General features: G+C 43.7%; 1 protein-coding gene across 2 annotated transcripts; it reads right to left on the bottom strand.

The window, feature by feature from the left end:
• Positions 1-100: 100 nt before the first annotated feature.
• Positions 101-23,706, bottom strand: LOC110530148 (segment polarity protein dishevelled homolog DVL-3). 2 transcript variants are annotated; one of them, XM_036985704.2, is made up of 15 exons: positions 22,954-23,706; positions 11,947-12,016; positions 10,783-10,904; positions 10,390-10,502; positions 9,966-10,098; positions 9,742-9,832; positions 8,107-8,176; positions 7,776-7,915; positions 4,933-5,009; positions 4,658-4,725; positions 4,373-4,522; positions 3,952-4,083; positions 3,562-3,729; positions 3,205-3,426; positions 101-1,467 (listed from the first exon to the last, which is right to left on the bottom strand). In XM_036985704.2, exons 1-15 carry the CDS (start codon positions 23,112-23,114, stop codon positions 1,088-1,090), a joined length of 2,097 nt encoding a protein of 698 aa, XP_036841599.1. In that variant the 5' UTR covers positions 23,115-23,706; the 3' UTR covers positions 101-1,087. The 2 variants fall into 2 exon arrangements, with proteins under 2 accessions (XP_036841599.1, XP_036841598.1); XM_036985703.2 differs by having other exon boundaries at positions 10,768-10,904; positions 22,954-23,690.
• Between the last annotated feature and the right edge of the window lie 3,879 nt (positions 23,707-27,585).

The raw sequence follows: 27,585 nt of genomic DNA, 5'->3' as shown, positions 1-27,585 counted from the left end.
CTGAAATTCCTTGCTTGTGCAAATAATGTCCCTACGCCCACCTGGAAAACTCCAGGTTTCTTGCGCGCACACACACACACACAAAAACACAACAACCAACTTAAAGTCATAAAACTATATTTATAAATAAAAATACATTTTCTCAAGAGTAGTGCAGTGTTTCCCAAACTCAAATCCTGGGGACCCCCAAGTGGTGCAGTGTTTTTTGTTTTGCCGTAGCACTACACTGCTGATTCAAATGATCAAAGCTCCATGATACATTGATTATTTGAATCAGCTATGTACTGCTAGGGCAAAAAGCTAATTGTGCACCCTTCGGGGCCCCCAGGACCGAGTTTGGGAAACACTGGAGTAGTGTGAAAGAGTTGGTAAGAAAACTTAAGACGAAAATGTACTTTTAAAATCAGTCTAAGCTGGAAGCTCATGTTAAGTGTTGAAAAATAAACTACATGTATCGGCGACCAGCTATGATAAAAACATAAGAACAGAAAGGGCCTCAATTCTTTTGCACTACATTATTTAACTTTTCATTCTTTTTCATAGTCATACAAACAAACAAAAGCACATGTAAGGTTCAAAGGTTAGTGTTCATTTTCAAATTTTAGGTGAAAGGATGTATGGAGAGAGGAGTTTTTTGTATTTTTTTTTTTACTTTGTCTCTGGCGGACTAAGGTTGGGGAGGACAGGACGTGGAGCTGGAGAAAAGAACAAATGAAAAACATCCACGTAGAAAAGCGCCAAGTCATCCCCAGCTGTTCCCCAGGCCTCCCTCCCTGTCACGACCCAAGCAAAACTCGTCTCACAGGGAGGAAACTGAGAAAAGGCGCTTTGATTCCATCTGCGAGGGTGGGGGTTCTTCACTGAAGAAAGTATAGCGAATCAGATACACCCTCAGGAGCACAAGAGCAAGAGGACATTTCCAGCAGGGTTGGGCTCAATTCCATTTCAATTCTGGCAATTCAAAAGGAAATGACATTGACCCCAACTGTGATTTTCTAGAGACTTCCTCCTCCTGTCTGTCCCCCTCAGCACTAAACAAAAAAATCCCTAACCACCATTATGTGGTGCGCCTATGACATAACCTGCGTCACATGACGTCGACAAAGAACTCGCCGCGGTTGCCTACGGCCATGCGCAGGGACTGGCGGGAGCCGGTGAGCTCTGGGGGAGCGTTGGCCAGCTGTCGGCCTGGTGGGGCTCCTGGAGCAGCTGTGGCCAGGTGGGGGGGGTTAGGAGGCAGGCCTGGGGGGCCGTAGACCAAGCCAGGGCTGTAGGCCAGTGAGTGGGACGAGTGTGCGCTTCGATGGCTGTAGGAACTGCGGATGCTGCGCTCGCTAGGGGCCGCAGAGCGCTCGCTGGGGACCCGATGGCTCCTGATCTCTGATTCGCTGCCACTCCCACCCGACTTGTTGGAGCCCCCGGCACCGCCTCGGCCCTCGGTCTTACTGCAGTTGGAGCCGCTGCTCCCTGGAGACGGGAGCAAAACAAAGAAAGTGTGTTAGTATCCAACTACACTGCATAACCAAAAGTATGTGGACACCTGCTCTTCAGACATCTCATTCCAAAATCAAGGGCATTAATATAGAGTTGCCACCCCACACCCCCCCCCCCCTTGATGTTATAATAGCCTTTACTCTTCTGGTAAGGCTTTCCACTAGATGGTGGAACATTGCTGCAAGACTTGCTTTCATTCAGCCACAAGAGCATTAGTGAGGAGATGTTGGGTGATGTTGTTGGGCGATTAGGCCTGGCTTGTAGTCGGCGTTCCAATTCATCTCAAAGGAGTTCGATGGGGTCGAGGTCAGGGCTCTGTGCAAGTTCTTCCACACCGATCTCAATAAACCATTTCTGTATGGACCTCGCTTGTGCACAGGGGCATTGTCATGCTGAAACAGGAAATGCTTTCCCCAAACTGTTTCCACAAAGTTGGAAGCACAGAATTGTCTAGAATGTCATTGTATGCTGTATCATTAAGATTTCCCTTCACTGGAACTAAGAGGTCTAGCCCCAACCATGAAAAAACAGCCCCAGACCATTATTCCTCCTCCACTTAACTTTACAGTTGGGACTATGCATTGGGGCAGGTAGTGTTCTCTTGGCACCCGCCACACCCAGATTCGTCTGTCGGACTGCCAAATGGTGAAGCGTGATTCATCACTCCAGAGAACGCGTTTCCACTGCTCCAATGGCGGCGAGCTTTACACCACTCCAGCCGAAGCTTGGCATGGCGCATGGTAATCTTAGGCTTGTGTGAGGCTGCTCGGCCATGGAAACACATTTCATGAAGCTCCTGACAAACATTTATTCTGCTGACATGGCATCCAGAGGCAGTTTGGAATGCTGTAGTGAGTGTTGCAACTGAGGACAGATTATTTTTACAAGCTACGCCCTTCAGCACTCGGCAGTCCCGTTCTGTGAGCTTGTGTTGCCTACCACTTCGCGCCTGAGCCATTGTTATGCCTAGACGTTTTCACTTCACAATAACAGCACTTACAGTTGACTGGGGAAGCTCTAGCAGGGCAGAAATTTGAAGAACTGACTTGTTGGAAAGGTAGCATACTATGACGGTGCCACATTGAAAGTCAGAGCTCTTCAGAAAGGCCATTCTACTGTCAGTGTTTGTCTATGGAGATTGCATGGCTGTGTGCTCGATTTTATACACCCGTCAGCAACGGGTGTGGCTGAAATAGCCGAATACACTAATTTGAAGGGGTGTCCACACACACTAAAGTATTTATCCTTCATACATAACTGCAAGTGTTTTATGAATGACTGGGTGTATGTTCTGGCTTTGCTGCGTGCATTACTGTATAAGACATACATTAAAATTACATTATCTATTACTGCAATACTCCTGTCATTAATCTTCTCTTTTCAAGTTTTTCTATATCATCATTTTACACTGTGAGCTCTGTCAGGCATGCTAGTGCAGTGATGTAAGAAGCAGTGACTCCGTTTTGGGGTAGGCTCATGGGAGAGATTTATGATTTATGCCTGGGCCAACAGATTCATTGATATTTACTGGCCAACAAGTTAGAAAATATTTTTACGATAGTATTATGATAGATTTTTTCGTTAAAAAAATAATAATTTTATACTTTCTTTTTACAAAGTGGCCGTAGTGTTGGTTAATTCAAACTAGTTCCCCCTCTCTTAGTGTCTGGGTATGATTGAATACCGCTGGTGAGTCCCAGCTCTCCTCACCTTCGCTGTGTTGGCTGCCAGCACTGCCCGCCCCTACTCCTGGGAAGCCCTGTGGCAGGTCGTGTTGGGGCTGGGGGTTGTAGGGCTGGGCGATGGAAAACTGGTAGGGCAGGGACATGGGCCAGGGGGCAGCCCCAGGGTGGGGCAGAGGGGGCAGGGTGTCCTGGTCCGACGCCCCGCCGCTGGAGCCATCATGGTCGTGCAGAGAGAGGTGGGTCATGTCTGAGAGAGAGAGAAAGAGATCGAGTTATCATGAATATCAATGTTGCTGTTTTGTCTGCAAACACAGAAGGGCTAGGGACTAGGCTTTTGTTTTCAAACCATGAAATACAATGAGGATCTAGTGAAAACGCTCACTGCCACAGAGGTCTCCGAAGGTGTAGTAGCATTGCTCAGAGAAGGTGATCTTGTTGACGGTGTGGCGGATGTAGCCGGCCTTGAGCAGGTTACTGGCGTACTTCCTTGCCTCCCGTCGGTCCGAGAATCCCTCCATGTGATGAAAGAGCCAGTCCACCACATCTGAGCCTTTGGATACAGAAACACAAAACATACGAGTCTAGACACAAAATACACATTCCATGGCAATTAACCCACAAACTAGGTAGAAGAGACAAAGACAGGCATAAAATGGGGGCATTATAGAAAGACAACTAGACAAAAAGGAGAAAGTGAAAAACCAGAGGACAGGAAGACGGACGGTGAGAGAGAGGTAGAGCGAGACCAAGAGGAAAAGGAGAGTGAGCATACCTATGAAGGCGTTGGCGATGGTGATCTTCAGCCACATCCTGTCTCGCACCTCCAGGCCCGACTCCGGGGAAGCCATGGCCTTGGCGACAGTTGACATGTCACTGTGGATGGACAGGTGGAAATCGTCGAAGCCTGCGAGGAGCAAAATCGGGAGGTGGGTTACTGGGCTTAGCGAAGGTAGGTATCGTGGTTTACAACGGGACAGTGCGGCAGTTTTGATAGGACGGAGGTCTTCCAGTATATGGCAATTTTGTGGGACTTTCAAATATTAGCTGAACTTGTGACAGACATTATATCATGTGCTCCGTCGCATACTAGCCTGTCCTCAACTGTAGATTTCATGACAATAAAGCAAGATTGAGAGTGTTTTAAATACAGTTTAACTGGGTCAGTTTTGACAGGACCCAGGTGTGGGACTCACGTTCGGTCTCGGGGACGGAGCTGCCGATGGAGGAGCTGGTGGAGGTGACCGTGCTCATCGATGGGCTCATGCCATAAGCAGGGTACACCCCCGTCATCGCCGCAGTGTGGGACACCCAGGCAGCAGGGTCAATGGGCCGGATTGGCTCACCTGTAGGGGGGAGAAAAAAAACGGGGGGTTTGACGTAGTACATCGACTTCACGAAACACACACATCATTTTTTTTTTTTTAAGTCTTACATTTGTGGGTGTGTTGTGAGAGGAAGCACGGCAGGTGAATACTCACTTCTTGGCAGAGCAAAGCAGCTCCGAGGGTTAGGGTCCCAGCACTTAGCCACAGTCAGAGTGATGGGGCTGTAAACAGAGTTTACACACACAGTTAACACAGAGCTGACAATGCTCACAATGCCATGTTTATACAGCTTAGGCAAAGTGGCAAAACTCGCACCTGTCTTTTTACAGATGAAATACAACACCAAAAGATAGTGAAAGCTAAAAATACAGGTTTATAAGTCCTAAGACTTGTGACAACTTGAGTGTGTTTGTTGGTGTGTGACTCACCCTGGCTTGTGTACGATGTCTCTCAGCACTCGAACCGCGTCGTCGTTGTTCATGTTCTCAAAGTTGATGTCGTTCACCTGTTAGGAGGGCGGAGAGAGTCTCTCAGTCAATCTATGGCATTGTTCTGGGTAATTGTGGGCTGTTCTGGGTAATTGTGGGCTGTTCTGGGTGCTGAAATCAGTCGTTTTTGATAATAACGTCATTTTATGTGACGTCAGCGCTCCAGTCCGCCCACAGTAGTTGCCTGCTCAACTCCATCGTAAATAGTGGGGTCGAGTTTAGCCGGGCTAAAGTGGGTCGTATTCACTAGGGTTCACCATAGCAAAATGCTTTGAAACTGGAAACAAAAACAAGCATTTTCTTATTGGACATATTTCGGTAGATTCCTTTGCTTCAGTCGATTTTCTTCCATTTGGTGCTTCGTGAACACAACCCTGATTTCAACCGTTTGATCACCCTGCTGTTATGTCCAATGGGGGCCACTTAATTCACTCTGGTTTCAAGGCCGTGACAAAGAGTCTCAAACCCTCAAACAGCACAAAAACATCCTGTGGCGGACTGCAATAGCATCGAATAGTCCCCGCGATATGCAACTGTTCAGGGAAGTCAGGAACCAATACACGCAGTCAGTCAGGAAAGCAAAGGCAAGCTTCTTCAGGCAGAAATTTGCATCCTGTAGCTCTAACTCCAAAAAGTTCTGGGACACTGAAGTCCATGGAGAACAAGAGCACCTCCTCCCAGCTGCCCACTGCACTGAGGCTAGGTAACACGGTCACCACTGATAAATCCATGATTATCAAAAACTTCAACAAGCATTTCTCAACGGCTGGCCATGCCTTCCTCCTGGCTACCCCAACCTCGGCCAACAGCTCCGCCCCCCCCCCCCCCCCCCCCCCCCCCCCCCCCCCCCCCGCAGCTACTCGCCCAAGCCTCTCCAGGTTCTCCTTTACCCAAATCCAGATAGCAGATGTTCTGAAAGGGCTGCAAAACCTGGACCCGTACAAATCAGCTGGGCTTGACAATCTGGACCCTCTATTTCTGAAACTATCCGCCGCCATTGTCACAACCCCTATTACCAGCCTGTTCAACCTCTCTTTCATATCGTCTGAGATCCCCAAGGATTGGAAAGCTGCCGCAGTCATCCCCCTCTTCAAAGGGGGAGACACCCTGGACCCAAACTGTTACAGACCTATATCCATCCTGCCCTAAGGTCTTCGAAAGCCAAGTCAACAAACAGGTCACTGACCATCTCGAATCCCACCGTACCTTCTCCGCTGTGCAATCTGGTTTCCGAGCCGGTCACAGGTGCACCTCAGCCTCAAGGTACTAAACGATATCATAACCGCCATCGATAAAAGACAGTACTGTGCAGCTGTCTTCATCGACCTTGCCAAGGCTTTCGACTCTGTCAATCACCATATTCTTATCGGCAGATTCAGTAGCCTCAGTTTTTCTGATGACTGCCTTGCCTGGTTCACCAACTACTTTGCAGACAGTTCAGTGTGTCAAATCGGAGGGCATGCTGTCCGGTCCTCTGGCAGTCTCTATGGGGGTGCCACAGGGTTAAATTCTTGGGCCGACTCTTTTCTCTGTGTATATCAATGATTTTGCTCTTGCTGCGGGCGATTCCCTGATCCACCTCTACGCAGACGACACCATTCTGTTTACTTCCGGCCCGTCCTTGGACACTGTGCTATCTAACCTCCAAACGAGCTTAAATACCATACAACACTCCTTCCGTGGCCTCCAACTGCTCTTAAACGCTAGTAAACCAAATGCATGCTTTTCAACCGTTCGCTGCCTGCACCCGCACACCCGACTAGCATCACCACCCTGGATGGTTCCGACCTAGAATATGTGGACATCGAGAAGTACCTAGGTGTCTGGCTAGACTGTAAACTCTCCTTCCAGACTCATATCAAACATCTCCAATCTAAAATCAAATCTAGAGTCGGCTTTCTATTCCGCAACAAAGCCCCCTTCACTAACGCCGCCAAACTTACCCTAGTAAAACTGACTATCCTACCGATCCTCGACGTCATCTACAAAATAGCTTCCAACACTCTACTCAGCAAACTGGATGCAGTTTATCACAGTGCCATCTGTTTTGTTACTAAAGCACCTTATACCACCCACCACTGCGACCTGTATGCTCTAGTCGGCTGGCCCTCGCTACATATTCGTCGCCAGACCCACTGGCTCCAGGTCATCTACAAGTCCATGCTAGGTAAAGCTCCGCCTTATCTCAGTTCACTGGTCACGATGGCAACACCCACCCATAGCACGTGCTCCAGCAGGTGTATCTCACTGATCATCCCTAAAGCCAACACCTCATTTGGCCACCTTTCCTTCCAGTTCTCTGCTGCCTGTGACTGGAACGAATTGCAAAAATCGCTGAAGTTGGAGACTTATCTCCCTCACCAACTTCAAACATCTGCTATCTGAGCAGCTAACTGATCGCTGCAGCTGTACATAGTCCATCGGTAAATAGCCCACCCAATTTTACCTACCTCATCCCCATACTGTTTTTATTTATTTACTTTTCTGCTCTTTTGCACACCAATATCTCTACCTGTACATGAACATCTGATCATTTATCACAAAATTGTAATTATTCGCCTACCTCCTCATGCCTTTTGCACACAATGTATATAGACTCTCTTTTTTTCTACTGTGTTATTGACTTGTTAATTGTTTACTCCATGTGTAACTCTGTGTTGTCTGTTCACACTGCTATGCTTTATCTTGGCCAGGTCGCAGTTGCAAATGAGATCTTGTTCTCAACTAGCTTACATGGTTAAATAAAGGTGAAAAAAAAGAAAATAAAAAATATGAGCACGCACCTGCAGTAGCATGTCTCCAGGCTCAATGCGGCCGTCTGCAGCCACCGCCCCTCCCTTCATGATGGAGCCGATGTAGATGCCCCCGTCGCCCCTCTCGTTGCTCTGCCCCACGATGCTGATGCCCAGGAAGTTATACTTCTCTACAGAGGGGGGAGAGAGAGAGAGATACAGAGAGGAAGAGGGGCAGAGAGAGAGGGGCAGAGCGAGAGAGAAAGACAACGAAAAAGAATGAGTGGTCAGGAGGTCTATGTAAAGCTTTATTGCAAGTTATCAGGAAACAGAGACCGCAGAATAGAGGGAGCGAGAAAGACAGCCACAGAGAAATACTTACCCATGTTCAGAGTGACAGTGATGATGTTTAGTGACATGGTGGAGTCTGTGACGCTGCTGAATGATGACGACTAGAAAGAGGGAAAGGGGGGCGAGAGAGGTAAGAAAGTGTGTGTGGCACCGGACAACATGACCGGGGAGACCTTAATTTACAGGCCATTTGAGAAATAGATACCCATAGACTTCCAGTCATTACGCTAACTTCCTAGTGGACACGGAGCCATAGAAATGGTGTCCACGAGTTCATCTGACTCTGGGGAAGTCGATAAAAGGGCCTCGTTGCCAAAATCCCAAAGTATCCCTTTAACCACGTGACAATGATTTAAGAAATTAAAATATAGGCTGCTATTCTCAGCCTTGTCTCAGGATGGTAAGTTGGTGGTTGAAGATATCCCTCTAGTGGTGTGGGGGCTGTGCTTTGGCAAAGTGGGTGGGGTTATATCCTTCCTGTTTGGCCCTGTCCGGGGGTGTCCTCGGATGGGGCCACAGTGTCTCCTGACCCCTCCTGTCTCAGCCTCCAGTATTTATGCTGCAGTAGTTTATGTGTCGGGGGGCTAGGGTCAGTTTGTTATATCTGGAGTACTTCTCCTGTCCTATTCGGTGTCCTGTGTGAATCTAAGTGTGCGTTCTCTAATTCTCTCCTTCTCTCTTTCTCTCTCTCGGAGGACCTGAGCCCTAGGACCATGCCCCAGGACTACCTGACATGATGACTCCTTGCTGTCCCCAGTCCACCTGACTGTGCTGCTGCTCCAGTTTCAACTGTTCTGCCTTATTATTATTATTCGACCATGCTGGTCATTTATGAACATTTGAACATCTTGGCCATGTTCTGTTATAATCTCCACCCGGCACAGCCAGAAGAGGACTGGCCATCCCACATATGCTCTCTCTAATTCTCTCTTTCTTTCTCTCTCTCGGAGGACCTGAGCCCTAGGACCATGCCCCAGGAATACCTGACATGATGACTCCTTGCTGTCCCCAGTCCACCTGACTGTGATGCTGCTCCAGTTTCAACTGTTCTGCCTTATTATTATTATTATTCGACCATGCTGGTCATTTATGAACATTTGAACATCTTGACCATGTTTTGTTATAATCTCCACCCGGCACAGCCAGAAGAGGACTGGCCACCCCTCATAGCCTGGTTCCTCTCTAGGTTTCTTCCTAGGTTTTGGCCTTTCTAGGGAGTTTTTCCTAGCCACCGTGCTTCTACACCTGCATTGCTTGCTGTTTGGGGTTTTAGGCTGGGTTTCTGTACAGCACTTTGAGATATCAGCTGATGTACGAAGGGCTATATATAAATAAAAAAATACATTTGATTTGATTTGATTATTGAAATGAAACCGGTTCCACAGAAACGCGCATATGAAAATCACAACTGGCACACAGATCGGTAGAAATCGTAGGATAAACTGCATGCTTCCCTAAACTTTAAAAACCTCACGTGCCGCCTATGAAGTCTTTATAAAATATTTGCCTCCACGTTTCTATGGTCGGATTTTCAAGCAAGGGACGCACTGATAGCCTGCCTACAGTTGTTTTGTTCTCCCGGTCAATTTGGCAGGCAACAATTATATTTATTGGCGTTTCATTTTATTTGGCCACGGAAACCCTGGCGTGTGTCTGCCCAGCTCACCCTTTCCATGTTGGATGTCTTGGGTTTCCGGCGGCGCCGGCGGTGTCGCCTCATAAGGCGAGAGGAGCTCTGTTCCGTGGAACTGCTGAACCTGGGGGACAAAGTTCAATAGGGTTACGGTAAGGAGAACCTGCGAGAACTAAAGGTATTAAGTCAAATATACAGGAGGCAAGAAAGTGAAGGTTGGCGGAACGTTGCGTAATGGTTATCTAGGAAGTTCTCACCGGCTGGTGGCGTCGTCATCCTCAGAGTCGAAGCAGCTGGTGGACTCCAGCTCGCTGCTCATGAAGGACGAGCAGCTGTCGTATTGGCCCAGCTCCGCCCCTCGGCCCACCCTCGAGTAGCCATTCCTCCCACCTGCAGGGGGTGAGAGAGGAGGTGACAAGCGTTACACAGGGGAGGGGCTCACAGTCACAGCGCTATATGCCCAGTTCCTAATCAGCCTCTGGGAACTTCATGTAGTTTGGATAGGTATAAAGCGATGGTAATAGCTCCACATTGCCCCTTGTTAGTCTGGGTGGAATATGGCTGTACAGCTCATACACCTATCCAACAACTAGGCTAGATCCTGTGTCAGGCAGGGAACTGGACAGTATAGTTGAGAAATTCTGAGTGAGAGGAACTGGAGGGCGCCGACTGCTCTCTGACCATGCTCGCGAGTGTGTTTCCGGCGCGGTCGCTCCCTCGCTCTTCTCTGGGACACCATCGAGCCCGTCTCCGTCTCGTTGTCCAACGAGTCTCGTCCACCTGTGGCCTTCCCGCTGCAGTGAGAAATGGAGAGGGGGAGGAAAAGGGGGGGGGTCACAGAGATCATTATTTCCACATTGAGAAAATGTTGTTGTGCTCAGTGTTGTCATGGTTATTCAGCAGATATTAGAAGCACAATGGAGATTATTCATCAAGACTAAGCCTATAAAGACACTCGGAGACAAACCCACTTACTCACACGCACAACATCTCTCACACACAGCCAAACAGAAATGCAAACAAATTCAAAATGTGTGCGCACAGCTAAACACACACAACCTAGAGAGAACTGACTGATAAGAGGGGGGTCTGGACTCCCCGATGCCCCCAGTCCTCTCCAGGGGGGGTGGCGGCAACTCGGACAAACTCTCGACCACAGAGCCACCATCTGAGTGAGCACCGTCCCCCGACACCAGCTGAGGACACAGAGGTAGACAGACCAACTTTGAGACCCTAAGAATCACACATCCTCAATCTAAGAATCATTCAAATTTGATTTACATGCACTATGCAGCTTTTATTTTTTTTTTATTTTTTTTTTTATTTTTTTTTTTTACAAATACATTTTACAGCAAGCCAGGTCTGTAACCTAGGTGACAGACAGAGACACACTGGATACCAAACATTTCACTAGAACTTCACTAGCTTGATCAGATAGGCAGAGACAGAGGCAAGGCCAATCACACATCCAGACAGATTTTTGTTCTACCTCATGTTCTTTTCAGCACTACATTGATGTCGATTACTAAACTGTTGGATATAGAGCTTGCCAGAAAGGCATTTCACTGCACTTGTGCACGTGACATTAAAACTGAGATAAACGTACAGAAACATGAACAGAGACGACTGTCCTTTCCTGACCACGCACTGTACGGAATAAAGCCAATAACTAGGGCCCAGAGATTTCAATAGTTATAGTAACAAGGTTGGCCTCCCCCCTCCCCCCACACAAACCATTTCCTTCTTAAACAAACCCCTCCTTCATTTCGCCGCTCTGTGACTTGTGATTCAATCTCCTCATTAGGCGCAGTGAAGCCCTTTATTTTGGAGTGATGTCTACAATCCTGTGATTTCAGTTTCTCTTAATCAGATCTCAAAACGGAGAAACCGAGTATAAAGAGGAGGCAGAGCAAAGAACCAGATGGCTCAGTCATGGAGAGATTGGAATCATTGGTCCGTGTGTGAGATGAGAAATGTAGGAGTTTTACAAAGACATAAATAACTAGTGTATTTGGAAGGGAGTTAGAAAGATTGACGAGATACAGAATGCGTGAGAGAAAGTGTGTGTGTGTGTGTCACTGTTATTCCTAACATCATTATGTAGTAATGATATTATCAGACAGATGGGCGGGGCTTCTCTCTAGGGACGGAATGCTGTTTGGGGTCAATAGCATCCCCAACAGATGGTTGTCATTGACAAACACTTAAGACAAAGATGAAGTGTGTGCGCGCGCTTACCCAAGATACCACACGGCCATTAAAACAAGGTAGTTTGGCATTGTCATCAGATATCTCTTCTTTCACTACCCTGCAAGGGAAAGAGAGAACAACATTGACTCACCATGTGTACACAAATGCTGGTAAGGAATGCAAAAACACTTAAAAATACAAATACTCCTGGTCCCAACAATAGGAAAACAGTCTAAAATCCCTGCTTTGGACCAATACCACAAAGACATTCTAATAATTAGTCTGATGGTAAAAACTATATTGGTCTAACGCTTCCAGCTTCTGCACTCTCATTTGTTACATTACTGTGCTAGGTAGTTAAGTTACCACACTGAACAAAAAATATAAAACGCAACGTGAAGTGTTGGTCCCATGTTTCATGATAAAAGATCCCAGAAATGTTCCATACGCACAAACTGTGCACAAATTTGTTAACATCCCTGTTAGTTCTCCATTGCGAAGACAGTCCATCCACCTGACAGGTGTGGCATATCAATAAGCTGATTAAACAGCAGGATCATTACACAGGTGGACCTTGTGCTGGGTAGAATAAAAAGCAACTAAAACGTGCAATGCCACAGATGTCTCAAGTTTTGATGGAGCATGCAATTGGCATGCGGACCGCAGGAATGTCGACCAGAGCAGTTGCCAGAGAATTGAATGTTCACTTCTCTACCATAAGCCGCCGCCAAAGTCTTGAGAATTTGGAAGTACGTCCAACCGGCCTCACGACTGTAGACCACGTGTAACCACACCAACCCAGGACCTCCACATCCGGTTTCTTCACCTGCGGGATGGTCTGAGATCAGCGACCCAGACAGCTGATGATACTATGGGTTTGCAAATCTGAAGAATTGACCTGACTTCAGTGGGCAAATGTTCACATTCGATGGCCAATGGCACTCTGGAGAAGTGCACTTCACGGATTCATTTGGGATTCAATTGTGCTGGGCAATTGGCAGACAGCGTACGGCGTTGTGTAGGCGAGCGGCTTGCTGATGTCAAAGTTGTGAACAGAGTGCCCCATGGTGGCGGTGGGGTTGTGTTATGGGCAGCCATAAGCTACGAACACAATTGCATTTTATTGATGGCAATATGAAAGCACAGAGATACAGTGACGAGATCCTGAGGACCATCGTCGTGCCATTCATCCACCACCATCACCTCATGTTTCAGCATAATGCAAGACCGCATGTCACAAGGTTCTGTACACAATTCCCAGAAGCTGAAAATGTCCCAATTCTTCCATGGCCTTCATACTTACCAGACATGTCACCCATTGGGCATATTTGGTATCCTATGGATCGACGTGTACGACAGTATGTTACAGTTTCCACCAATATCAAGCGAGTTCGCACAGCCACTCTATGCTAAGGAGATATGTCATGCTGCATGAGAAAAATGGTGGTCACAGGTCACTGACTGGCTTTCTGGTTCTGATCCACGCCCCTACCTTTAAAAATGTTTTTAAAAAAGGCATATGTGACCAGATACATATCTGTATTCCCAGTCACATGAAATCCATAGATTTGGGCCTAATTTATTTATTTCAATTGACCAATTACCTTATTGGAACTGACACTCAGTAAATTCTTTGAAGTTGTTGCGTATACATTTTTGTTCAACACAAAACAAACAAACCTGCAGTCTCAAATTCCAATCTAACACAATGTCAATAGTTCTTCAGTGCAATTTGCAGACCGGTTTGAAATCAAATACAGTACCAGTCAAAGGTTTGGACACACCTACTCATTCAAGGGTTTTTATTTTTTACTCTATTGTAGAATAATAGTTAAGACATCAAAACTAAGAAATAACACACAATGGAATCATGTAGTAACCCCCCAAAAAAGTGTTAAACAAACCAAAATATATTTTATATTTGAGAATCTTCAAAGTAGCTACCCTTGATGACAGCTTCGCACAATCTTGGCATTCTCTCATGAGGTAGTCACCTGGAATGCATTTCAATTAACAGGTGAGCCTTCTTAAAATGTTCATTTGTGGAATTTCTTTCCTACATCATGTGTTTGAGCCAACATTGTGACTAGGTGGGGGGTTATACAGAAGAGCCCTGTTTGACAGTCCATCATTACTTTAAGACATGAAGATCAGTCAATATGGAACATGTCAAGAACTTTGAAAGTTTATTCAAGTGCCTGTTGCAAAAACCAAGCGCTATGATGAAACTGGAAAAGAAGACCCAGAGTTACATTAGAGTTAACTGCACCTCAGATTGCAGGCTAAATAAATGCTTCAGAGTTCAAGTAACAGACATCTCAACATCAACCGTTCAGAGGAGACTGCGTGAATCAGGCCTTCATGGTCGAATTGCTAAAGAGAAACCACTACTAAAAGGACACCAATAAGAAGACACTTGCCAAGAAACACAAGCAATGGACATTAGACCGGTAGAAATCTGTCCTTCGGTCTGATGAGTCCAAATTTGCGATTTTTGGTTCCAACCGCAGTGTCTTTGTGAGACGCAGAGTAGGTGAACGGATGATATCTGCATGTGTGGTTCCCAACACGAAGCATGGGGAGGTGGCGTGATGGTGCTTTGCATGTGATTTATTTAGAATTCAAGGCACACTTAACCAGCATGGCTACCACAGCATTCTGCAGTGATACACCATCCCATCTGGTTTGTGCCTAGTGGGACTATCATTTGCTTTTCAACAAGACAATGACCCAAAACAAACATATTTGACCAAGAAAGAGAGTGATGGCGTGCTGCATCAGATGACCTCCACAATCACCCAACCTCAACCCAATTGAGATGGGTTGGGATTACTTGGACCGCAGAGTGAAGGAAAAGCAGGCCACAAGTGCTCAGCATATGTGGGAACTCCTTCAAGACTGTTGGAAAAGCATTCCCCATGAAGCTGGTTGAGAGAATGCCAAGAGTGTGCAAAGCTGTCATCAAGGGAAAGGGTGGCTACTTTGAAGAATCAAAAATATATTTAGATTTGTTTAACACTTTTTGTTACTACATGATTCAATGTGTCATTTCATAGTTTTGATGTCTTCACAAAAATGTAGAAAATAGTACAAATAAAAGTAAAACCCTGAAATGAGTAGGTGTACCCAAACTTTTCACCGGTACTGTATATGAACCTCTCAATCTTGACCCTCAGAGGAGTTGGAATTCTACCAGGAGCTCAATCTGGCAAAATACTTTGTATTTCTCCACTGTCTTGCTAGACAGCTAGGCATAAAGGCGTCAGCAAGCTTCAGTTAGGCTGGCGCCTAACCATACTCAGACAGGCAAAACAAATGAGTGTGCTCGCATATTCCCTTAAAAAGAGTTTCGCCTGAAAAACAAAAAAATGTCAATAGTATCGTTTGCCAATTTTGAAACACTTCCCCAAGAGTCAGAATTAATTGAAGATGACTGAAGAAATCTTAGTCGCGCAATTTTACATCTAACGAAGATGTGTGGCGCAGTATTTCTCAAGTCAAAAAAACATGTGCATATGCGATTTGTCTCTCGTTGAATGACAACAAACCCTTAATTGAATAATCCCTACTGTTGACCAATCACCGGAGCTACGACTTCGACCGACATTGGGCTTGCCACGATAAAAAAATGTGCGCACAAAACAAAAAAACCTTGCCGAACACCAAAAACAAACAAAAATATCTCTAAATGTTTCAGCTAGGAAGCATGCGGAAGCCTTAAGCCATTCTCCAAAACAGACCATTCAAGTGTTTCACTTCACTAAAATGGTCAACACTGAGAAACTATTTCTGACATGGCTCTGATACATAGTCTTCCATATTTTAAAACCCCCAAACACTTTATCCAAAGCACATTCCTGATGTTAAAGTGATAGTTCACTCAAAAATCTAAGTGAAGACATTTCCTGTGATAGGATGGGAGATGGATTCATTTTGAGACTAGAGGTTTCTTTCCCATTTCAGACATGTTTCAGGCGTAAGGGCTGGCTTGTAAACCAGCCAGTGAAAAACATGGCATTCCAGAGTAAGTGACCAACCATTGGGTCCAACCAGTCTGCATTCCATTTTGACAACAACAGAAAGAAAGAGGAGACCATTATTTTGGTCCTTTCTCCCTTAATGCATGTGTCAAACAAGTTTAAACTTGGACAAAGTGTCGATACCATATGCCGGTTTTCAACGTATTGGACAGCTATGAAGAAGCAAGAAGCTGAAAAGTTACAACTGTTTCATTAGAACTACAACTCCCACCAGCTGCATAATGCATGTCTCACTCTCGACAGCTTGCCGGGCTACACATTTATAAAAAAAAAATACATTTTTTTTTATTTTTTAAGGCCACAGCATAATCTAATATAATACACCGTCCTGTGAGTTAACTCGGGCAGGTACTCTTGAGCATGCTAACAAGGCTGCAGGAGTTGTGGTTGAAAATATACTTTTCTAACTTTCACAAATATTTCTAAAGTGTTTCCCCTATATTCACGCTGCTTCGAAATCGTTGCAACCACTCAAAAAAAACTGATTAAAAAAAACTATGTCAAACTGCCTGGAAGCAACGTCAGCACAATAACTGTTCGTCGGGATCCTCATGAAATGGGTTTCCAAGACCAAGCAGCCGTATACAAACCTAAGATCACCATGCACAATGCCAAGCTTCGGCTGGAGTGGTGTAAAGCTCGCCGCCATTGGACTCGGGAGCAGTGGAAACTTGTTCTCTGGAGTGATGAATCACGCTTCACCGTCTGGCAGTACAACGGATGAATCTGGATTATGCAGATGCCAGGAGAACGTTACCTGCCCGAATGCATAGTGCCAACTGTGAAGTTTGGTGGAGGAGGAATAATAGTCTGGGGCTGTTTTTTCATGCTTTGGGTTAGGCCCATTAGTTCAAGTGAAGGGAAATCTCCACGCTACAGCATACAATGACTTCCCAGACGATTCTGTGCTTCCAACTTTGTGGCAACAGTTTGGGGAAAGCCCTTTCCTGTTTCAGCATGACAATGCCCCTGTGCACAAAGCAAGGTCCATACAGAACTGGCTTGTCGAGATCGGTGTGGAAGAACTCGACTGGCCTGCACAGAGCCATGACCTCAACCCCTTCGAACAACTAATCACCCTAACCACCCGTCAAACCACTGCATTCCACAATAAAAACCTCATACCAACGGTCAAGCATGGTGGTGGTAGTGTGATGGTTTGGGGATGCTTTGCTGATGACTTGCCTTAAGAGAAGGAACCAATAATTCTGCTCTCCATCATACATGAGAATGTCAGGCCATCTATCCGTGAGCTGAAACGCAGCTGGGTAATGCAGCAAGACAATGATCCAAAACACACAATCAAGTCTACATGAAAATGGTTAAAAAGCAATGAACTTGACATTTTGGAATGGCCTTGTCAAAGTCCAGATCTAATCCCAATTGAGATGTGGCAGGACTTGAAATGAGCAGTTCATGCTTGAAAACCCGCAAATGTCGCTGAGTTAAAGCAGTTCTGCATGCAAGAGTGGGCCAGAACCACCCCACAGAGATGTGAGAGACTGATCAACAACAGCATTTGGTTGCAGTCATTACAGCTAAAGGTGGCAAACCCAGTTATTGAGTGTAAGGGGGCAATTTCTTTTCCGCAAAGGAGAATTGGGTGTTGCATAAATTTGTTAATTAAATAAATAAAATATGTACTTTTTTTTGTTATTAGTAAACTCATGTTCCCTTTATATAAATATTAGGTTTTGATTGAAGATCTGATAACATTCAGTATCAAAAATAAGCAATATATAAAAAAACAGATACGGTACCTCTAGCTTAAATCGCTGGATTTTTGATAGGCATTTTATATTAGGTTACTTAGATTGACGCACCGGTGAGTCAATCGCCTCTAGGGAGTAAATCAGCAACATTTTGCCACTGCAAAGAGGACCAAGAGGTCGGCCTCTAAAATGTCAGTTGGAAACAGAGCCATTGTCCCCACCCCCCCTTCTGCCCTCAGAACAGCCTCAATTCGTCAGGGCATGGACTCTACAAAGTGTCGTAAGAGTTCCACAGGGAAGCTGGCACATGCTGACTCCAATGCTTCCCACAGCTGTGTCAAGTTGGCTGGTTATCCTTTGTGTGACAGACCATTCTTGATACACACAGGAAACCGTTGAGCATGAAAAACCCAGCAGCGTTGCAGTTCTTTAGACAAACCGGTGCTGGCACCTACTACCATACCCCATTCAAAAGGCACTTAAATCTTTTGTCTTGCCCATTCACCCTCACTCTGAATGACACACATGCACAATCAACGTCTCAATTAAAAGGCTTAAAAATGCTGATTTGTATTGAAGCAACAAAAAAAAGCATGACTTTCAATATAAAACGCGACCCTTGTCAATAGACAGCTCCCGCTTTCTCACGTTGTGCTATTTACAAACGAACACTTGACTGGCTCAACTGTTCTGGAGAACTAAGGTCATCTTTATTATGTAATTAATGTGACAGGTGAAATGAACAACGTAATCTGCTTTTATCTCCTAACGTATTACACAAGTTGACTGCAGGAATTTACTTCAAAAGTATCAACAAGTATTAATTTATTAAAAAACTTCAAAGAAATTGTTAACGATGTTGGGGAAAAAAAACATCCAGTGGCTATTTACAAATACCCCGGTATAGGGTATATACAGTATACTACCCAAGTCTATTAGCAGTGTTCCTAATATTTTGTACACTCAGTATTTACAGTGGCTTGGCTTTTTTCCTATTTTGTTGCCTTACAACCTGGAATTAAAATGGATTTTTGGGGGGTTTGTATAATTTGATTTACACAACATGCCTACCACTTTGAAGATGCAAAATATTTTTTACTGTAACAAGAAATAAGACAAAAAAAAACCCAGAAAGCTTGAGCATGAATAACTATTCACCCTCCCAAAGTCAATACTTTGTAGAGCCACATTTTGCAGCAATTACAGCTGCAAGTCTCTTGGGGTCTCTCTATAAGCTTGGCACATCTAGCCACTGGGATTTTTGCCCATTCTTCAAAGCAAAAGCTCCTTCAAGTTGGATGGGTTCCGCTGGTGTACAGCAATCTTTAAGTCAAACCACAGATTCTCAATTGGATTGAGGTCTGGGCTTTGACTAGGCCATTCCAAGACATTTAAATGTTTCCCCTTAAACCACTCGAGTGTTGCTTTAGTAGTATGCTTAGGGTCATTGTCCTGCTGGAAGGCGAATCTCTGTCCCAGTCTCAAATCTCTTGAAGACTGAAACAGGTGTCTCAAGAATTTCCCTGTATTTAGCGCCATCCATCATTCCTTCAATTCTGACCAGTTTCCCAGTCCCTGCCAATGAAAAACATCCCCACAGCATGATGCTGCCACCACTATTCTTCATAGGATGGTGTTCTCGGGGTGATGAGGTGTTGGTTTTGCGCCAGACATAATGTTTTCCTTGATGGCCAAAAAGCTTAATTTTAGTCTCTCACATGCCCTTTGGTGAACACCAAATGTGTTTGCTTATTTTTTTTTTTTTAAGTAATGGCATTTTTCTGGCCACTCTTCTGTAAAGACCAGTGTGGAGTGTATGGCTTAAAGTGATCCTATGGACAGATACTCCAATCTCCGCTGTGGAGCTTTGCAGCTCCTTCAGGGTTATCTTTGGTCTCTTTGTTGCCTCTCTGATTAATGCCCTCCTTGCCTGGTCCGTGAATTTTGGTGGGCGGCCCTCTCTTGGAAGGTTTGTTGTGGTGCCATGTTCTTTGAATTTTTTAATAACGTATTTAATGGTGCTCCATAGGATGTTCAAAGTTTCTGATATTTTATAACCCAACCCTGATCTGTACTTCTCCACAAATTTGTGCCTGACCTGTTTGGAGAGCTCCTTGGTCTTCATGGTGCCCCTTGCTTGGTGATGTTGCAGACTCTGGGGCCTTTCAGAACAGGTGTATGTATATATACTGAGATCACGTGAAACTTAAATGAAGTCCACCTGTGTGCAATCTACTTATGTGACTTCTGAAAGTAATTGGTTGCACCAGATCTTATTTAGGGGCTTCATAGCAAAGGGGGTGAATACATATGCACGCACCACTCTGATGAAGCAAGCTAAATTACACATTGTTTGCTTAGCTAACTCGCTACATTTCAAATGGATGGGCTAATGTTACACTCAATTATATGAAATTACATGATCAATTTATGTTTGATGATCATGAAAAACATGCAGTTACTTGCTGTATAACTATGAAAAAAGCTAAATGTGGAATAATCTGAAAAGTTGTGTAGCTAGTTCTCACTACCCCTTGATCATGACTCAGTTCCATTACACATAAGAGTCATAGGACGATGGAGTCTTTATTACTGGGAGTTCTGTTAAGAGCCCCGACACTCGGTCTGAACATTAACACACATCGCTTGCGATAAGGTTTTGGAAGCATATGGACCTTATCTTTCATATCAGTGAGAAATTATTATCAAAAAACATGAAATTGATACACACCTTTATAGGGTTAAGACAGTGTATTTTGCATTTGCGAAAGAATTTAGATGTATTTTTCTAGAACTGTATCGCAATGAGAATCATTCACATTTAAAATGTAACCCTCTGCACCGTAGAGTACGGTTACATTAATATTGTGGATAGTTAGATTAAAACATGTACAAGCTTTGCAAGAAGAACAATTTCCATAATAATCCTGTTTACACAGACAGATCTGAAATCAGGCTACGGGATGGCACTCTGATAAATGAAGAAAAGTCACCAATCATAATAAATGTTTTACCACAGCAACCATGTTGTTTTTGGGAAGCATATTTGATTCAGAGTTCAGACATATAGCTTGCATGTGAAAACTACTTCTAAGACACACAGATTAAGTTGTTTCGAACTTACTTCACTCGCGCTAAAGAGGGAGGCTCGCTCGGTGGGTGCTAGCACATGCACAGATCAAATACACAGCTGGAACTCCGATTAAGGCGTTTACACTTCTTCATAATTTGAAAGATTGCTCAGAAAACCAGGTGTTTTAATCAACGTATGCTTACTTAGATTTTGAACTTACGCCGATTAGCCCTATAGAGTTGATGTCCGGGCCCCCGTGCAAATATAATTAGCATAATAATAAAATGTGTCCATTTAAGCTAGAGATAGTTTTTTTTGCTTTGAAAGGGTCTCAATTCACCACATCCGCCGATGTCACACTTCCGCATCTGTGGTGAAAGGTCAGTTAGTTAGAGTTAGAGCTGTGTTTGTCAGACCATGAGACATCCCGAAAATCAGTCTTCCAACAAAATCTGTAGCGTCCAAAATGGTTTGGCCTACCCCTCTATGGAAAAATGTGACTCTCACGAACACCATGGTGTTTTCCGTTTTGCTCTACGACCCCCACACGCATCTTGGGACTCGTTTGAAGCCGGTACAGCCGATCTGCCAACTGCTGTCTGTAGAGTCCGAAAAGTTTGGGCTACACACTAATGGAACACACCCTCTGTGGAGTTTTGTTCTAGGAAACCCATGGGCCTCACAAGACTCATCTGAAGGTCCCCTGGTATTAGTTGAAAAAAATGAACGGAAGTATATATGGAGACTGTTTAGTGCAAAAAGTAAGGGGTTAAATACATGTTTTTTTTTTTAATTAAATTCATAATGTTTCCTGATTTTTTATTTTATCTCTCTGATAGATATAGGACAGACACTTCCGAACAAACTTCCTTTCGATTTGGGGGGGGGTGTATCTGTTCCATGTAGCAAATCTGTTATTCAATGCGTTTGTTTGTGCTAATTGCAGTAAGGTCAAATAAAGGTTATCAAATACATTTTTATATATTTTTTTATTATACTTCAAGGGGTCTTAAAATTCGAAATCAAATAGCTAAATTATACTTGGTATGACCTTAAAACAATTCCATATAGCTTAGTAGAACCACCCTTCCCTTAGACTGCAATGGGTTTTAAAATAAGCAGAGTAAGATGTTTACATGACTATTGCATAATCTGCCTACTGCCATAATCAGTTGAATATTGAATTATTACTGTGCATGTAAACGTACTCATTGTGATGTTTTATTTATTAACCAACTATGTAAGAACTATGTGCAGGTGTTTAAGTTGCTCACATCAGTAAATTGAAAATATGCACATTTTCTTACAAAAAAACGATGCAATGTTTTGGTTGCTTGTAAGTGCTTATTTATACTTTTTTTTAAAGTACAAACAGGCCTTAAAGGCAGTAAATGATGATAGTTGCTGGTGTATTTGTTGAGTAAAGAATGTATTTTGACATAATGCTTGCAGAGCTGGTGAATGGTAGCTTGAATTGTAGTTTTCTGGGCAGAGAGGATATCATCATATTCATCATCTCCTTTGTCCCATACTGGTTTCACGATTATTGGGAATTTTGACTGTGTATGGCTGTAACGATTATGGGTAACATTAATTGTCATGCAAATAGCCACGGTTATTGTCAAATGTATAATTTTTATTCCAAAATGTTTTGAGCTTGTTGTAATGCATCTTTTAAAAATACAACACAGCTTTAACGACAGCTCGAAAAGTAATGTTTTTGACCGCTGGGAACTTTTGGAAATTACTTTAACGTTAGTTTCTCCTTGCCTGCAGTTCTACTCCTAAAATGATGTACAGTAAAATAAGTAACTGCTATTGGGTAAATTATATTTACTTGAAAATTACGTTAAATCCACCCCGTACTAAAATAAATGTATTAAAACGTTTACATTATTTTTGTCATGGCTATTACCCATAATTGTCGGTTACACGATTATGTATTAACGTTAATTCTGCCAGACCTAACTTTGGCTGTTGTAACGTCAGCTAACTTACGTTAGTCACAAGCAAAAAAGAAATAGAACAGAGAGACGAATAATGCTAAACAAAGGAATAAAACTCAAGCCATGATCATTCATGATGAGAAACATTGAGACGTTGGTTAGTTGGCTATAGTAACAGTTTTGAAAAAGATTATGATTATTTCATCTGTGGTTTAGACTGAAAGTATAGCTAGCTACATACAGTAGTTAACTACCATAATACGCTGCTTGCTAATAATGCTCACCCAAAATCGTCATCCATAGATTTGAAGAAGAACTTGTAGTTGGGTTTCTTCAGAACATTTTTGAAGTCCGCAAGTGTGACCCTGTCAGCGGGCACTGCCAATTTGACCAGGTAGGGTGTTTCCTGGTCGTCGAGGTGATATATGACTTTGGTCTCCCCCATTGTGGGCTGCTGGGGCGAGGCAGGCAGGGTACATCAAGCCGCGGGCCTGGATGGCTCCCTCTCGGGCCCCGGCTCCCCGTGGTGCTGATTCCCCCGGCTTTCTGGCTAGCCAGCAAGCTAGCTTCCAGTTGTTCTTTTGAATCCTGTTAGCTAGCTAGCTATTCAGAAGCACCTTGCTCCACAAAGGTCCAGCCAGACGACGACTGATTAGCTATGTACCCTGATATTATTTTTTACCAATTTGAAAAGGAGCCAAATGCGTGTAACTACTTTCAAATCTTGGCTAAATGTGAATTTACGCAGTCGTTTTTCGAGCTAGCTTGCAGTTATTTTGTTGAATACACACGAAGAATCCTTCCTCCCGAGTTCAGAATGCAGTCTACAAAAACAAACACCAACCCAAACCAAAAAGTTCTCCCTCTATCGGAGAGGAGGGGAGAAAAATAATCGACTTGGTTTAATTAAAGGGAGATTGCGCCACGTTTGAACCTTCTATTCATAATCTCCAGCACTAAACCAGTCTACATATGCGAAAACAGCGCGTTTTTATGATCTGTGGTTAAAAATATAAGGTCCTAAAGTGTTTATCTGTGACATCACAGGGTAGGATTAAAAGTAAAAAAGTTTTTAAAAAACAGGGATTTTCAAAATATGCAAGGAGTTTCTAGCCCAAAGGAATGTATTTTCTTGCTCCCCATTGTTAATGTTAGTTATATTTTTCTACAAAATGTAGAAATGCACAATTTTCACATTATGTTGACATTCCAGTGGAGGCTTCTCAGATGAGAAAGGGGAGGACTATGCTAAATATATTCAAGTCACCAAATAATAATAATTCAAGTCACCAAATAATTGATTAAAACACACTGTTATGAACGTCTACAGTAGCCTCAGCAGCACTCTGTAGGGTAGCGTCACCCTTACAAAAATGTACCATGGTAGAAAAATGATTTTTTTTAAAAAACATGTTTTTTTGGGTCAACTACCATGGCAGCTACCATGGCAGGAAAATGGAATGTTAGTACAATGAAAAAACTACCATGGTACTGTTTTTTTTGGTCACTACAATGGTGCAAATACCATGGTATTTTCCTGCCATTGTAGTGACCAAAAAAAACATTTGTTTCATTGTACTAGCTACCATGGTACACAAATCAAATATAAAGTGGTGGAAAAAGTACCCAATTGTCATACTTGAGTAAAAGTAAAGATACCTTAATAGAAAATGACTAAAAAGTGAAAGTAAAAGTGAAAGTCACCCAGTAAAATACTACTTGAGTAAAAGTCTAAAAGTATTTGGTTTTAAATATACTTAAGTATCAAAAGTAAATGTAATTGCTAAAATATACTTAAGTATCAAATGTAAAAGTATAAATAATTTAAAATTCCTTATATAAAGCAAACTAGATGGCATCATTTTCTTGTATTTTTTTTATTTTTACGGATAACCAGGGGCATGCTCCAACAATCAGACATCATTTACGAACAAAGTATCTGTTTAGTGAGTCTGCCAGATAGAGATAACCAGGGATGTTCTCTTGATAAATGTGTGAAGTTTCCTGTCCTGCTAAGCACTCAAAATTCATGAGTACTTTTAAGTGTAAGGGAAAATGTATGGGGTAAAAAGTACATGATTTTCTTTAGGAATGTTGTGAAGTAAAAGTAAAAGTTCAAAAATATTAATAGTAAAGTACAGATACCCAAAAAACACTACTTAAGTAGTACTTTCAAGTATTTTTTACTTAAGTACTTTATACCACTGGAACCATGGATTTGCCAAGAGTAAATAAAGGTTAAATGTAAAAAAAATGTTTTCCAAAAATGGTAGTACAATAAAAACAATACCATGGTTTTGTACTAGCAGCATGTAGTGAAACATGAATGCACGGTAGTTGTTTACCATGCTTTTTGGGGTAGTGACCAAAAACATAGAAATGTATGATACTCACATAATGCAACATTAACTTATCGCTCTGCAATGGCAAAGTATAGGCCTAGTACCCTCTTATACCCCTTTAGTTTATAGTGAAAAACCACAACACACATGGTCTAGTAGTGTAGTGCACCCTCTTAAACCTTGGGACCTGGATAGCATATGGTGAGAAGAATGAAGGGAGTCTGAAACCTTGGAAGATTTAAAATAGCTAGATAGTTTATCTGGTGCATCTCTCGTCAAAACAGTTTTCAGTTGGCTCTCTCACATTCAACAGACTTGGCAACTCTTATAGTACAATTCTAAATAGCCAACACACTAAACAAACTATTTATAAAATTGTATTAATTAGCATATTATCTCATAGATACATTTTCATCATGTAATTCTCAACATATCCCTAAAAACAGCAATTTACAATGTTTCCCTTTTTTTAAGAATGTGTGAACGTTCATTGGTCCTGTCACCTTGACTAGGACAGGCTAGCTTGACTGGAGCTACAGTGCCTTGCGAAAGTATTCGGCCCCCTTGAACTTTGCGACCTTTTGCCACATTTCAGGCTTCAAACATAAAGATATAAAACTGTATTTTTTTGTGAAGAATCAACAACAAGTGGGACACAATCATGAAGTGGAATGACATTTATTGGATATTTCAAACTTTTTTAACAAATCAAAAACTGAAAAATTGGCCGTGCAAAATTATTCAGCCCCTTTACTTTCAGTGCAGCAAACTCTCTCCAGAAGTTCAGTGAGGATCTCTGAATGATCCAATGTTGACCTAAATGACTAATGATGATAAATACAATCCACCTGTGTGTAATCAAGTCTCCGTATAAATGCACCTGCACTGTGATAGTCTCAGAGGTCCGTTAAAAGCGCAGAGAGCATCATGAAGAACAAGGAACACACCAGGCAGGTCCGAGATACTGTTGTGAAGAAGTTTAAAGCCGGATTTGGATACAAAAAGATTTCCCAAGCTTTAAACATCCCAAGGAGCACTGTGCAAGCGATAATATTGAAATGGAAGGAGTATCAGACCACTGCAAATCTACCAAGACCTGGCCATCCCTCTAAACTTTCAGCTCATACAAGGAGAAGACTGATCAGAGATGCAGCCAAGAGGCCCATGATCACTCTGGATGAACTGCAGAGATCTACAGCTGAGGTGGGAGACTCTGTCCATAGGACAACAATCAGTCGTATATTGCACAAATCTGGCCTTTATGGAAGAGTGGCAAGAAGAAAGCCATTTCTTAAAGATATCCATAAAAAGTGTTGTTTAAAGTTTGCCACAAGCCACCTGGGAGACACACCAAACATGTGGAAGAAGGTGCTCTGGTCAGATGAAACCAAAATCGTTATGTTTGGCGTAAAAGCAACACAGCTCATCACCCTGAACACACCATACCCACTGTCAAACATGGGGGTGGCAGAATCATGGTTTGGGCCTGCTTTTCTTCAGCAGGGACAGGGAAGATGGTTAAAATTGATGGGAAGATGGATGGAGCCAAATACAGGACCATTCTGGAAGAAAACCTGATGGAGTCTGCAAAAGACCTGAGACTGGGACGGAGATTTGTCTTCCAACAAGACAATGATCCAAAACATAAAGCAAAATCTACAATGGAATGGTTCAAAAATAAACATATCCAGGTGTTAGAATGGCCAATGTCACGGTGAGTGAATGAGGACCCAAAAGCGAATTAACTTAACAGAGCTTCTTTAATAACCAAACAGGTTCAGACAGACCGGCAGATTCCGACAGGACAGGACAAGGTTACAGCAAACATGACGATAGTCTGGTTCAGGCATGAAACACAACAAACAAGAATCCGACAAGGACAGGAACAAAAACAGAGAGAGATATAGGGACCTAATCAGAGGGAAAAAGGGAACAGGTGGGAAACGGGGTGAATGGGTAGTTAGGAGGAGACAAGGAACAGCTGGGGGAAAGCGGGGGAGAAAAGGTAACCTAATACGACCAGCAGAGGGAGACAGGGTGAAAGGAAAGGACAGAAAGACACAACATGACAATACATGACATTACCCCCCCACTCACCGAGCGCCTCCTGGCGCACTCGAGGAGGAAACCTGGCGGCAACGGAGGAAATCCTCGATCAGCGCACGGTCCAGCACGTCCCGAGAGGGAACCCAACTCCTCTCCTCAGGACCGTACCCCTCCCAATCTACGAGGTACTGGTGACCACGGCCCCGAGGACGCATGTCCAAAATCCTGCGGACCCTGTAGATGGGTGCGCCCTCGACAAGGATGGGGGGGGGGGGGGAAGACGAGCGGGGGCGCGAAGAACGGGCTTGATACAGGAGACATGGAAGACCGGGTGGACGCGACGAAGGTATCGCGGAAGAAGAAGTCGAACTGCGACAGGATTAATGACCCGAGAAATACGGAACGGACCAATGAACCGCGGGGTCAACTTGCGAGAAGCCGTCTTAAGGGGAAGGTTCTGAGTGGAGAGCCAAACTCTCTGACCGCGACAATATCTAGGACTCTTAGTTCTACGCTTATTAGCAGCCC

This window comes from Oncorhynchus mykiss, chromosome 8, assembly GCF_057628025.1.
Source record: "Oncorhynchus mykiss isolate SJ-2025 chromosome 8, ASM5762802v1, whole genome shotgun sequence".
NCBI lineage: Eukaryota > Metazoa > Chordata > Actinopteri > Salmoniformes > Salmonidae > Oncorhynchus > Oncorhynchus mykiss.
Note: the sequence above shows the minus strand (reverse complement) of the source record. Positions and strands in the feature narration are given on the sequence as shown.

Bases quoted from the DNA above. Each gene is read 5' to 3' on its own strand.
- LOC110530148 (XM_036985703.2), bottom strand. From the start codon at position 23,114: ATGGGGGAGACCAAAGTCATATATCACCTCGACGACCAGGAAACACCC. The intron at 4,084-4,372 runs GTGAGTCCCACA...TGCTCCTCGCAG, and splicing joins CTCCGTCCCCGAGACCGAAC to GCTTCGACGATTTCCACCTG. The intron at 1,468-3,204 runs GTGAGGAGAGCT...TCCCGTCTCCAG, and splicing joins TGGCAGCCAACACAGCGAAG to GGAGCAGCGGCTCCAACTGC.